Below are 14,633 nucleotides of genomic sequence, written 5' to 3'. Positions count from 1 at the left end.
AATGGGGGATACTTGTGCTGGGGAGTCCCGAGGAATGATGCTCCAAAGACAGTGCAATAGGTGAACCACATTCCCTATTTGAATTGGGAATATTCATGATAGTCCAAGAGTGGCAGTTCAGTAATGTATTTGTTTTTGTGTTACAACTGTATACAACCCAGAAAGTGTACAAGGTGATCTTATAGAACACCCCATCTCCACAGATGAATAGGAGAGAAAGCCTTATCCCCTTCTCTAGCTGCTGAAATTTTGGGAAGAAAGGACCCATCAGGATACAACAGAACACAAGTAGAATGGTAAATAGTCCTGTAAACATGAATCTCAAATGAAGACCCCTGGCTGACCCCAAAGCCAAATATGAGGGACAGGAGACCAGAAGGAGGGGAGCTGGGCATTCCAGTGAGTGATGAAAGCAATGAAATGAAAAGTCTCAAGATGAGAGCAGATCCAATGAATAACTTGTAGATGAGGCATCCATTCTGTGGGAAGAACTCCATTTGGATGAAATAATTGATCAGCCACTAAATTAATAACCTGGAACATGACAAGCAAGGATAACAATCTAAAGATTCAATGTCTGAAAACAAAGAGACCTGGAGTGAGTGCTCCCAAGCTTTAAAATGTAGGAGACCACCATGTTATTGTCTCAGTGAATCATTACAACCTTCCCTTGCAACAAATCGAGAGCCCAAGTCATAGTTCGTTGAAACTGCTAGAAGCTCTAAAAGTTTGATATGGAGAGAAGGTTCTTCTTCTGTCCAGAGGTCCTTGAATTCCATATCCTCTACACAAGTTCCCCATCCCTGGAGAGAAGCATCCATGAAAGATGTATCTCAGGACATGGGAGACGTGTCCCTGTACAACTACCATTCATGATCAAGTGGACTGGAAGCCAAAAGGGCCACCAGACAATACAATGCAAATGTTTCAATCGTTCCATAATGACCACTAATGGTAATGCATGTGGGTCTGACCCCCCCCCCAAAAAAAAAACAACAAAAAACGAGTGATTCCAAGAATGCTCACATCATCAGAAGAGAATGAAGCACATGCACTGGTGGAGAAGGAGATGACAGTATTAAAGGAATGGCTCATTCCATGGCCTAAAGAGATGGTTGGGCCTGACTGAGACATAAATTGAAAAATACTCCTAAATGAATGAGGTACTGTGTGGGAGTAAGAATAAACTCCTCCATTTGGATGAGAAACCCAGCTCTCACAGATTTGGATAAAAGAGCTAGAGTATGAAACTCTGCCAAGTGGCAGGAAGGAGCGAGAAGAATCCAGTCATCCATATAATGGTGAGTGTGAATGTCTGTAAAATAAAGATGATGTGAAAAGGATCTGACTAATCAGCAAAAGACATATGGGATGGATGCAAGGCTGAATGGTACAGCAAAAAACTGAAAACCCTGTCTCTCGTGCACAAAATGGAGATACCAACGTGAAGACTTCATGATCGAAATATGAAGGTAGGCATCAGCAACATCAACTTTGTCATCCATAGACTGGGTGCAAAGTGCCACTGGAGAGGAAAAAACGACTCCCTAGGGGAGGCTAGAGAAAACGACTGAGATGAGAAAAGTCGTTGACAGGTTGCCAATCACCCGTCTTCTTTGTTACTATAAGAGAGTAGGTTACTATACCTTGAGAGAGTAGTCAACACATTCTACAGCCTCTTTGCAGAAGATCCTGGATGGCTTGTGTTCAATGACTAATGTAAGCTGACCATTGGGGAAGGGATGACAACCATTATGGTAGACAATGGAGAAGGAGATATGACATGAATGACCAACCCTCTGGCAAGAATCTGAATGACCCACTGATTAGAGGCAAAGGTCTCCCATACAGACCCAAACTGTCTGAAACTTGCCACCACAGGACCAGACCCCATAAGACAGTCACTTATGATGTTTTCAGACACAACGTGGTGCCAATGCAGGAGGTCTGGAAACCCGAATAGGATATGCAGTAAACCATCAGTTAGAAGACTAGGAAAGGTGGGAGGCCAGTATATAAAGAAAAAAGTGGAAATGGGCCACATCCACCCGAGAGTCTATGGAATCTGTCTGAGAAAAGGATCTTCTCTGAGACCTCTAAGGACCAAAGAAGGAAGTTGAATGCCCTCAAGCAAGGCATCTCTCTCCAAAATATCCCAGCAACAAAACAACCAAGAGACCAAGGAGAGAGCAGAAGCTGATCACTTTACCAAAGTAGAAATCAATAAATTATTAAGATCCTCTGAAAATTCAGCAGGAGACCTGTGAAAGGCCTCAGACAACAGTGCAAAGAAGATAAAAAATGCAAGACTGTTGTAAGGGACAGTCGAATCCTGGAAAACTGAGTGAGGTTAAGACAAATAGAGGCATCAGGCCTAGAACCCCAGAGAGGAGGAAGCGGACCTAACGTTTGAGAATCTAAATATATGTCCTCCAGTCAATGGAAAGGCATGCTGATCCAATAAATGTGAAGGACAAGGCATGATAGCAGCCTCTCTCAATTGATCTGCAAATCTCCAAGTATGCACAGCAATGTCTGACAAAGGTGGAAAGACTAGGTAATCAAACTTGACATACCAGTTGCAAAAAACGATGCAAGAGATGGGATGTCTGTCCAAAGCTCATGATTAGTTATCTGAGGAAAGGAAGGATCCAGAAAAATAGTCCAAATTCTTACCATTCCACCCATGAACCCCTGCAAGCTGTCTCTGATTTTACAGGAGAAAAAACATTAAATCTCATGTAATATTCCACCCCTCTGCATATGAGGGACTGGATGTCCTCCAAAGAAAGGAGGACCCCCCCAATGCCTGGGCAATGCTAGACTCAAGAGGTGGCAGATTAAGAGAACTACAAGACTTTGTATCAGAGACGTGAATGTGAGAATTCATATCTGAAACATCTCAATAACTTTTTGTATTGAAATTAAAGAAAATAGACAATAAACTCAAAACTCAATAATATGGGTTGAAAAAATTATCCAAAGCATAGGTATAACTAAAGTTACACAACACACAAGAGAAACCCACAGCAAGCATGTAAAACCATTGTCATAACATTCTGCCATTGAGAAAAGTAAACAGGAAGTAATAATGGGGAGCTTATATACAGATCTGGTATTAGGAGTGCATTGACGTAGGTGGAGAGAATCACAAGATGTAACTTGTTATGGTCAATATAGTGGGGTACAAAGACTGGAGCAAGAGAGGTAAGATTCATACCAATGCTTAGAGAGGCAGAAAAGAAAAACTTTCATTTGGATAAAGCTTAAGTTTGAGAAGAGGTAAATGTCAAAAAATTTTTTTTATAAAAACAATTATTTGTTACACAATTCTAAAAATGAGACTGTTTCCAGTTTCAAATTTACAATAAAATATAAATCACTTATTGTACGGGGTAAAAATTAAAAAACCTCATATACACTACATATTTCGAGGTATTTTACTGCATCATCATCAGGAGTGTAATGTTTTGCAAAAATAACACTTATTTATATCATTAAAAAATCAACAATTTACATATTAAGGAATTTCACGCCATCTACTGACAACATTTCCATCAGGTCCCTCATCCTTATTCAATATTATAAATTTCCTTTTTTTATATTTAATTATCTCAATAGATTCACGTATGTTCCTACTAATAAAATCTTTAGAATTGTGTAAAAAATAATCGTTGACTTTATAAAATGTGAGTATTTTAACATTGAACATTATGCAAGCACCAATGAATTTTGATTAATAATTAAAGAGTGTGTTCCGCAATTTATATACACGTTATATAATAAGATCTTGGAGAATCCTAAAATAATAAATATGTCAGATGTAGTTCTTAATAACAATCAGGTGGGGGGTATTAATTAAAGGTTTAGGTTTGCTCATTATAAAAAAACAATTAATAACAGATATAGAAACTAATTTGGATAGAGTGATAGATGAAAACTCTAAAAACATATTTAGAACTGAATGTAGGGAATTTCAACCTTATGGGGAGGACACAAAGTGTAGATATAAAAACCATAAAATCAAAAGATATTGTAATTTGTAAAGCAGATAAAGGAGGGCAGATTTTAGTACTTAACAAATGTGAATACGTTAAAGGTATGGGAGATTTATTAAATGAGGGTATATTTGAAAAATGTAAGTATAACCCTACAAATAAGTATCATGAATTAGTAAAAAAAACAAGTGTTAGGTGGAGAGCAGAATAGATTATTTCCAGCTAATTTTATTATTCCAAGATTTTACGAACTTCAAAAAATACATAAAATGAGTAACAGTTTTAGACCAGTAATATCACCTGTAGGTACATCCTCATATCAAAGAACAAAATATATAGCTCAGAAGAATTCTTGTTCAAGAAACAAAAATAAGTATTATTAAAAATGTTTTAGAATTTGTAGAGAAAATCAAAAATGCAAAGTTGAATATGGAAGATTTGTTAATGTCATTTGATGTAGTGTCATTATTTACAAAAGTTCCAGAAGATGCAATTAAGTGTTTCGAAAAGCCATTGTTACAAAACAAAACTTTAGCAGTTGAAACTATAGATATAATTAATCTAATAAAGGTTTGTGTAAAACATTTTCAGGTTAACAATGATCTTTATATACAAAATAAAAGGAGGATTTGGAGAAATCCCTCCACCTTGTTTTCACACAAATCACCATCATTGGCAATCACTCTTGGATCCGAGCATCCAAGCTCTGGCCTATAAAACAGTTAAAATGGGTTTTTGCTTATAGTTCTTTTAAATGTTTCACAATTATTATTTTTTTATATTGCATCCTGTATCCACACAGTTCCAGTTCAGTAACTTTCTTAGCCAATTTAGCCTCTACCTTGAAACCAGCATTAATATTTATACATATTTTTTATTATTCTTTATCACTCATATATATTTCTGTAAATGAGTAAATACAACTAGCATCTTTTGAAACATTTCTTTTAATGATATCTCTGACTATCTTTCAAGATCTGAAAAAGAAAAAATGGAATCATGGTTTTATTTACTTAATGATGAAAACAAGTTTGGCAAGTAAGAGGGAATTACTAAAATAGTTACTGTTTCAATGTTAAATTCCTTAGTACTGGAATTAATTAGAAGGGGGACCTCTACTTCATTCAACCATAGGAACAGGGCAGTGTCATCCTGAACACGGTATTACAAGGAAGATCCAATATAGGCTGGTCCTGCTCCAACCGACATTTGGTCCACCAGGAAATAAGCATCCAAGGAAAAGGGAAGGAGGGAACCAGCTTTGCCCTCTTCTCATTGAGTAGATAAATGTGTGGTTGTATTGTAAGGTAAATTTCTACTTCACACTCAGGAGGAAGCCTCTTTGATCTAACACTCCAGCGACTGGAAACTGGTAAGGACTCTCATGCCCCACTTGGAGAAAAAAGGGGGGTGAAGGAAATGCAGTGGCAAGTCCGGAGGAATGTCACACTTCAGAAAGTGCAATGTGTGTTCACAATTCACTATTTTGAAAAGCAGACCATTCCCAATTTATGGAATGCAAGGGTTGGCAGGGATGGGCAGAAAGCCTCTTTTGCTTTACTCATAATAGTCCATAAGAAATGGTCCACCATTGAGTTAAACTTACAGATACACAGAGACAAATAAGGCATGCCACTGGTTGTCTTGTGGAATACCCCATCTCTACAGTGAGCATTATAGCTCTGTCGGTATATAGTGTGGATTTGAGTGAAAGCACACCTGACCAGGCAACATTCACCACAGAGTGGGATCCTATTAGTAGTGGTAAAAGAGGGTCCCTGAAAAGAAAACATAAATGAAATGTTGTGAAAAGATACACTCAAGTCAAGGGCGAATGGACGTGTAGAATCACCAAGGAAGGGAGATGATATCCACCTGAAAAAGATACAGCCAGATAATGAGCAACGAAAAAATAGGAAGGAGTACACATTCCAATCTGAATGATTTCTTCCAACAAACAATCAAGGCAAGCAGCCAAAGACAGTGATATGTCTAATTTGTTGAGAAGAAACTTTAAGGAGAAGGCGAGTTTCCATGGATAAGAACAAGACTGGATACAGGAGAACATAAGAGAATTGGTAAAGGATTCTGGTAACATTAATAGCGTAAATATCCGATCGATGATGTCTGTAAGCTAGGAGGAAAAGGAAACATGATATATACCACATACCTGATTAACCAGCAAGTAAAAAAAAAAAAAAAAGGTGTGGAATGTGAGATATCCTGTACAGGTGTAGAGTGTGACAGACCAAAATAAGTAAGTGCCAGAAAAAATGAATCCAATTTTTCTTCTCCTTGATTGTATTCATCCTCAGAAACATTGTTAGGTTGAAAATGAGTAGAAATTGCTGCCCAAACCTAGGAACCTAGTTCCCTGGGTATCAAGCCCTGTAACTCCTCAGCAGATAAAGTCAAACACAATGCCTGGGTAGTTGTACCAGAAGCACTGTCTACCATAACGGGAACTTCTGTTGTTGATACACTGAATCACAAAGTCATTCTAAATTACCATATAATTCAGTAACAATAAACAAATGCAAAAAAAAACAAAAAAATCGAAAAAACTGAATGCAAACACAGTAAAAGAAAACTGTTGAAAAAGGTATTGAAATGTCAACGAAGTACATTCGCAAATAGGAATCACATGCAAAAAACACATCTAAATGATGCTGTGCCAGTTGAGAAAGTGAGGAATGAATGGGAGAATCATAGGGAGATTGGTGCATCAATATAAATGGCATAATACTATTGGTGAAGGGTGGTCACATGCTATATACATGTTCAAAAGTGGAATGAAATTTATTGAGTGCACTGAGTATTAAAATATTTTTAGCAATGCTTAGGGGTAGAAAGGAGATTGAGATAGCTTTATTTGAGAAGAGGTATTGGAAAAATCAAGGTTTCTTTTTTCTTTCCCAAGCAATTTTCAAAGGCCTGAAAATGAAAAAGTGATTTTCAAAACTTTTCAGGTTTTCAAGCATAGATACAAACCCTGTAACAAGCTCACAAACATTAACTCTAACTTTCCCTTCAGCAACAAGCAGCTTATATACAAGAGATTCCATTTTGGTGAAACTTAACATTTCCCCCACAGAAAGAAATGTATAGATAGTGTCCACACAGCACATGCTCACATTCAGAAATAATAATCCCAAATGGTGTAATATTATTGTTATTTCAGAGAAAAGATTACAGAGCATAACAAATGTGAAAACTTAAGTAAAATTCGATTGCGATTTCAACAATTTTCTACTTAAAGGTATTTTACAATTGATATTTTAGCATAACTTTTATTTAATGTATTTCACAAAGAAAAATGTTAAATTTTCTAGCTTTCATTTTTGTGCAGCTCCAAGAAGCCTCACTTGTAAATAATGTTTTTATCTATTTTAAGAAATATTTTGATCATCCCAATATAGAGGATTTTACATGCTATGCAACTATCACTGTTTGGAAGTACAATGATTCATGGCTTTTGTTTTTCAAGTCATTTTTCTCCTCTGCAAATTGTTTTATCACTACAGTCTTTTGTTACCACTCATTTATGATATTACAGCATGTGGTCAGAACAATTACCAATGAAGTTCATCATTAAAAATAGCTAGAGCCAATGATTGGTTAAAAAAAAGATTATTTCTTCAATATATAGTATGTAGTGGTTGTAGCCATAGTTTATAGTTTGTTAACATACAAGATACCCAGAGCTCACATAGGGTTACCAAAGGTTCATAATGTAGAGTTCACTACACTAAGAAGCAAACCACAGATTTGCAAGTTGTTTTTCAGTTTCTATTGTTCTTTTCCTTCCTGATAACATTTCTGTATTAAACTGTGTCTTTCTGAAAGCTAGGGGATTTTTCTTCTAAGAAAATACATCACGTAAGTTTAATTATGTTTAGTGAGTATGGCAAGTGACAGCAAAGTATCAGGATGAAGAAATCATTTTTTTTTCTTGAATATTATTTTTAAGTTTATTTCATTTAAACACCAGTCCCAAATAAAAGAAGTTACTGTTAACTGAAAGCAAACATTTATTAGATATAAATCAATCTTGACCAAGAATACTGTATGTAAAAATCATTGCATAATACCTGACAAAAGTAATGATTAAAGCACTTTAAAAGACAAAGTCTGAGATCACATATAAATCTTTGTATGTTTTACCATATTTTATGACTTATAATCAGAAGTAGTAACTGCTTTAATCAACAAAATAAAGTATCAAACAAAATAACTTAACGAAAATCAAATGTGTTCAAACTCACTGGATATACAAAACAGAACTTTCTGATCAATAATAATAATATAAACATTTAAATTATAATATGAAGTACTTTTAATGTTTTTGCAAAACAGTTTCACAACTAAATTTTTAAAATCTCACAATTTAAAACATGATAGAAATTCTGATGCAAATTACATTTTTTAAATTAGAAACTAGTAACTTTGTAGTGAATTGGAACTAAGTTTATGCAATTTGATTAAGTATTTCCACTATATGAAAAAAAAGTAATAAATCAGGAGGATATCAGTGATACCCTTCCAGGTTGGAAAGGCTCAAGTAGTAAAGAAATGGCTCAGGATTGTAAACATAAGAATGTATTTCTATTACTTGAAGCATAAGTTCACATATTCACAGTTAACAAAAGCAACTACACCACATATAAATGATTGAACAGACGTGGGTATTAGGTATTTACAACTTGAATGGCAACTTGTTTGGCACATGTGCTAAATGTCCAGGTCAGTGATAACAGGGTTCAGGTATAGCCATTCTAATTTAAAACTGTTAGCCATAGAGAAATCAACAAGTCAGCAGCATTTTCTGCCTACATAGTTACTCTTAACCCAATGGTGGAATTAATAGTTTTAATACCTTCCCAACTGATCTGCAACCCCACACACTAATCATTAAATTTTGTATACAGGTATAAAAGGAGGAAGAGTAATTAAAAATCTAGTACATTGTGTTGCATATACAGGTATTAAATTCATATCACAATTGACAGTGCATATAGAAATATTGAGAAATTTCTAGAAACTGGTCCACTTAGACAGTGGAAAGTATAGATTTGCCTGAAAATATCAAAAACGTTATCTACTGTACTTTTAATTCTAAAACATTTTTCAAAATCATACTAACAATTTATTGAAAAACAACAACAAAAAAAAATACTGCTTCTCTGTAGCTTTTATGGAACAACACATCAGTGAACCTGACTAAAAACTGATTTATCAACCTTAAATGTCTAATGTTTACTTTATATATTCAACTTTCTGTTGATATCTGATCTTCTATATAGGAATGCAGATTGGATTTTTTTTTCAGAAACCTAAGTTCAATTTTAATATTTGATACAAAAGCAGAAGTTACAATACAATTTTCACCTTGTATATAAAAGAACCTATGTCAAAGAACTGTGTACCTGTAACCTCCTATCTAGGATTTTTTGACCACCCTCAGTTCCATAAGATGCTTCATAAGGATAACTCCAATCTCTAACCAAAAACATAAGTTTCTAGAAACAATAGAGAGATAATGTATATAAAACATTTATAAAGGAAATAATTAATTACCAATAAATTGTTCTACAATCCATAAAAAAATTTACTTTAAAAACATTAATTAACAGACTCACACATATTTAATACCAGCATTTAATGATAATATTCCTGAGAACAGGATGCTAAATTACTTCTAGTAATATTATACATTTCTAGACAACTACATTCCATTTGAGTAAATTAATAAAAAAACACAAAATTTGACTTAGGTGCCAGTTAGCATTTTTATAATAATAAATTCAGTAGTAATTTTGATACAAGGTTTATATTTCAACATGAAAAATAATATATCAAATAATTTATTAGCCATTTTTCCATAGAAATATTAACAAAAAATGTTGCTCCTTGTTTAATAGAATTATACAATATACAGAGGAAGTTTCTCTATAATTTTAGAAAGCATAATGTGAAAAAAATAAAAACTACATTTTAAGTAAATAAGAACTACTAACCTGAAATGGTTTTTCACTTGTGTCTTCTAGGGCTAGTTTTCCATATTCAGTAAACAACTGAAAAAGACACCAATCACTTAACTGATCATATATCTATTTAGAAAATATTATGGTTTACACATGCTTTTTTTAGTAAACAACTGGATATAGATAATAGCTTATTCTGTTTTAAAATAATAGTGAAATATTGATTTCACAACAAGGAAGGATATGCAAATTATTTTGAATAAAATACTTTATTCTCTGACTGGTTAAATAGGTAACTAGATAAAGTATTACTTATTACCTAAACAGAAATATTTATTTACTACACTATCATTTCAGTTAGTTTACATACTATCAAAAATGTCTAAACCAGCAAACTAATTTTTACTATTTGTATAACATGCTGTTTAGTTTAATTTGAACCAAGACACTAGTTTATTTATATAAATAATTATTTAATGAAACTAATACCTTTGAGTAATTTATAAAACTAGTTTTAAAAAGATTATAAGTATTTGATCATGAAATTTTCTCATTATTTGTCACAATTTTTTTCCTGCAGCTATAAATATTATGATTTTTATGAAGTTTAATTAAATATCCAAATTTAATGTTTCCGGTTTAGGCCTATTTCACTAGAATGACACCTTATACACACAACAGACTAAAAGATAGGTCAGAGACCCCTATGGCTTAAGCATAGCTGTCCCTAATTTTGAACTGCACACAAGAGAGAAAAGAGAAAACCAGTAAGCAGCAAACACCAGTCAAAGTGGTACCAAAAAGCAGGATTGACTGTCCCTCTTATAATGCACCCAAAGCTAATAGCGCAAATAATGTTAGGTGGTAAGACATATTGAACCCCAAATCCTCAGATCTCCAGTCTTATATGCCCATGTTCAGGTCTAAATTGTATTTGTTTTAGCTCAAACCTACACAATGGGCCATCTATGCTGTGTCTTCACAGAGATCAAATTCTGTATTTTAGGATTATAAGCCCTCAATCTTATTCCTGAGCCACCAGAGTACATCACACTAATGTAGAACAAATACTTGTGCACTTATATTCTTAATGCTTTTGAATATTAAAAGAAGTTTGTTATTAAACATACTTCCTAAAATAGATATAACACATCCTCTTAACTCTAGTTTACTATTTTTATTATAACTCAATATTTCAATTTACTGTTTCAGGAGTTTTATTCTCATATATTATAATGAAATTCAATTGAGAGATAAAATGGGATATAATTACTAGAGTATCTCATGCATACGTAGCACGCTTCTAAATCAATGGTCCACACTTTACATTATTTAACATTAGAGTATTCAAAAAAATATTCATGAACAATAACTTATATTGCAGTCAAATGTAAAGAAAATAAATTAGTTATGACAGTACAATATGAAACCCTTTATACAAGTTTGTTCACAAAGGCTAACCTTTTATTTTCTTTGGATTAAGATGTTTGTTATTGGTTTAGAAAACCACAGAATGTGAATAACTACATTCCATTTTATTACATAATCCAACTGTATTCTATTATAATATTAGCAGTATAAAAACTCTCGAAGATGCCAAAATACAGATTACAATTAAACTAGTGTTCTGGAGATAGAGGTTGTGTTATATTCATTTTAGAAAGAATACTTACACACTTACTTGTAAGTGTTGTAAATCATCTTCCTGGATGTTTTGAGACAAGTTATATACCTGGAAAGTAGGAAAAATATCATGCTATATCACTACATACATTACATATTTCAAAATAGCAGAAATCTTAACCTCAATTACATTATGTTAAAAACAACAATATATTATGATTTATCTCCTTCTCATCAATCATGAGCTTACAATAACATATATAAAATTAGTAGCATGCTGTGAAACATTAATGATAACCCTTTTAAAATTTGAGTTTCAATAAAAATCACAAAAATATGTCAATCTAAGAACAGCAAAATGCTATAGCTGCAGCTTGTATTTTATATGAATAAACATACACAACTACATTATTCTTAACCTACATAGCAACTTCAATTTACTAATTTAAAATCATATCAAACTGTCTGTATAGAGAAAGTCATGAGTTGTTTGTTTGATATGTGCCAACCACATGTAAAGAAACCAGCTTTTTAGCATCATAAGCCTTCCGACTTATTGCTGAGCTACTGGGGAGCAAAAGTCAAGAGAGTTTTATCAACAATTTTATTTATACCTCATAGGTGTAAAGCAGTTGCTGAATCAACTGGAGACAAGGTATATCCAAACAGAAGTCACCTCTCACAATAAAAAAACACACATTCTATATACAAACATAGACACACATATGTATAAGGTGTGTTCCTAAGCACTAAAGAATTTGTTTTTCTTTACTTTACAAAATATTACAAATGAAATTATCTTGCAACAGTCATTTAAAATTTGACAAATATTATTGTTAAAAGCATAATATAAATAAACAGAATTCAAATGTTAGTTAGTTAATAATTAATACACTTAAAATGAGTTTGTAATAAAACACTGAATAATTTACATGAAACATTTTGTCACTTTTGTACTTAATGTCAGCTTAAAGTAATAAATACTTTATTCCTTAATACCTGGACAGAACTAGTCATAGTGCTTAAAGCAAAAACTGTGGCACAATCCTTTACAGTTGATTCACTGTCAAAAGCACCCTGAGTATCCATTAACAGCACTGCCACCTGCAACATAAAAATATTTTAAAGGTTCTTTATAATAGGAGATTTGTGCAGAATAATTAGAGAGTAAATATGAATTTAACTACACGACTGAGTTTAAGCTAAGAAAATAAACAGACTGGACACATGGTGTAAAATGTAAAAATAATCTATATACAAATTACAAAGCAAAAACACAGTGTGAATAAGTGCATAAACACCAAACAGCTATCTTCCTACTGAATCAATTAGAAATTATTATCTCTTAAAGACTTTAGATTAACTGACTCATGTTTTGAACAAAGTTGAACTTTCTGGATTCTAACTAAAACCAATGTTACACATCAAACAGAAAACCTTAGTTATACCCTAAGTGACAAACGTCACCATGTGCTACTTGTTCTCTTACAATATACTAACTGATATAAAACAACAAAGAAACAAAAGTAATTGAACAAAACAACTCAGTGGTTTTCTGAACCACATATTTATGCCAAAACTGCACAGAATTAAACTAAACAAAACAGTTTAAAAATTCCTATATTAATAAATGATGGTGGAAAATGCATGATATGCCCACATGTTACACCCTTAATACTTTTCATCTGATCTTCAGATGTATGAATTAACTTTTTATTACACATGTCACACCCTTAATACTTTTCATCTGATCTTCAGATGTATGAATTAACTTTTTATCACACATGTCACACCCTTAATACTTTTCATCTGATCTTCAGATGTATGAATTAACTTTTTATCACATTGATGTTTACAAACAATGTCAAATAGTTTTCCTTTTAGTGAATTTAAATACCCTTTTCTAACACAAATTTGTATATGCTGCCATTCTGAAATACTGTTAAGTTATTGAATTTTACACACACACAAATCACCATACATAATATTTGTTTAGAAGATCCCACACAATGGCAAACATTTTATGAAATGAATGACATATTAATTTTTACAGATATGTGAAAGTTACATTTGTATACAAAACAGCAAATAAAGCAGCAAAAAGCATTAACATTTTAGTGTAATACGAATTTCTTTTGCTGATCAAATTTATAAATGATTAAAAATAATTTAATAGAACAAATTTATGTCGTAACATGTAACTCTTATACACAGATGCCATATCTAAGAGGTGAAGTGAACAAAGGTGTAATACCAACAAATGGAAAACTTAAAGTGGTACATTATTATATGCTACTATTAAACGTTTTCTGAAGTGACAGTGAGATTGAAGTCCATATCCTTACTTGCAAGGTAAGCCTAATCAACTTAGTAATTTGGTCTTAATTAGTACAAGTTGATATTCTAAGTTGGCTGGAAGAAAATACACATGCTCAGTAGGCTAGGATGTAGGTTTAAATCCTCTCTGTTTCAGTTTTCAGAAAAGTTACAGTTAACCAGTGCAGAGTATAAATACTAACATTTCCTCTTCCACACATCCTATCGATTGACAATAAATGGAACTTGAACTTTATAGTCGGCTTAACATAGCTTAACAGTTCTATTGATTCTCATCAAAGTAAAATAACTAAATAAAGACTGTTTCATTGAAGAAATAATAATTCAGTCATCCAAAATAATATCTATATTTATGCACCTGGTATTTTACTTTTATTGCAACTATTATACAGATATATCTATATTTCTGTTACAACTGTTGCATAACTAGTGTTATTCTCTTTTTTTTTACCATTACCTTCCTATATGTTATAGCTCTTAGTGAAAAATATCTTATAAACAATGACTTTCTCTGTTACTTTGTAGCAATATGTTATATTTTATAAGGATTTTTATTTAAAGTTATAATTTTCCTATACTGAAAATGTATTTCCGATAGGTATTTACCTCCACTCACATAAATAGCTATTCTTTTTCAGTGCTGCCCTCTATATGCAATTTTTTTGCACATGCCACAAGCCTTAAAGCTCCC

General features: G+C 32.8%; 1 protein-coding gene across 4 annotated transcripts in view; it reads right to left on the bottom strand.

The window, feature by feature from the left end:
• Positions 1-14,633, bottom strand: part of LOC106464827 (atlastin-2-like) — a 78,599-nt gene that overhangs the window by 31,323 nt on the left and 32,643 nt on the right. For all 4 annotated transcript variants that reach the window (XM_022392624.1, XM_013924983.2, XM_022392625.1 and 1 more), the window contains exons 4-7: positions 12,605-12,709; positions 11,664-11,714; positions 10,016-10,072; positions 9,425-9,517 (exon numbers count right to left, since the gene is read on the bottom strand). In XM_022392624.1, the coding sequence (XP_022248332.1) occupies positions 9,425-9,517; positions 10,016-10,072; positions 11,664-11,714; positions 12,605-12,709 (306 nt within the window). The remainder of the gene's footprint in view (positions 1-9,424; positions 9,518-10,015; positions 10,073-11,663; positions 11,715-12,604; positions 12,710-14,633) is intronic.

The sequence above is a fragment of the Limulus polyphemus genome, unplaced genomic scaffold (assembly GCF_000517525.1).
Source record: "Limulus polyphemus unplaced genomic scaffold, Limulus_polyphemus-2.1.2 Scaffold1752, whole genome shotgun sequence".
In the NCBI taxonomy this organism is placed as follows: Eukaryota; Metazoa; Arthropoda; class Merostomata; order Xiphosura; family Limulidae; genus Limulus; species Limulus polyphemus.
The sequence above is the reverse complement of the archived record's forward strand: the minus strand, read 5'-3'. Positions and strand labels throughout refer to the sequence as shown.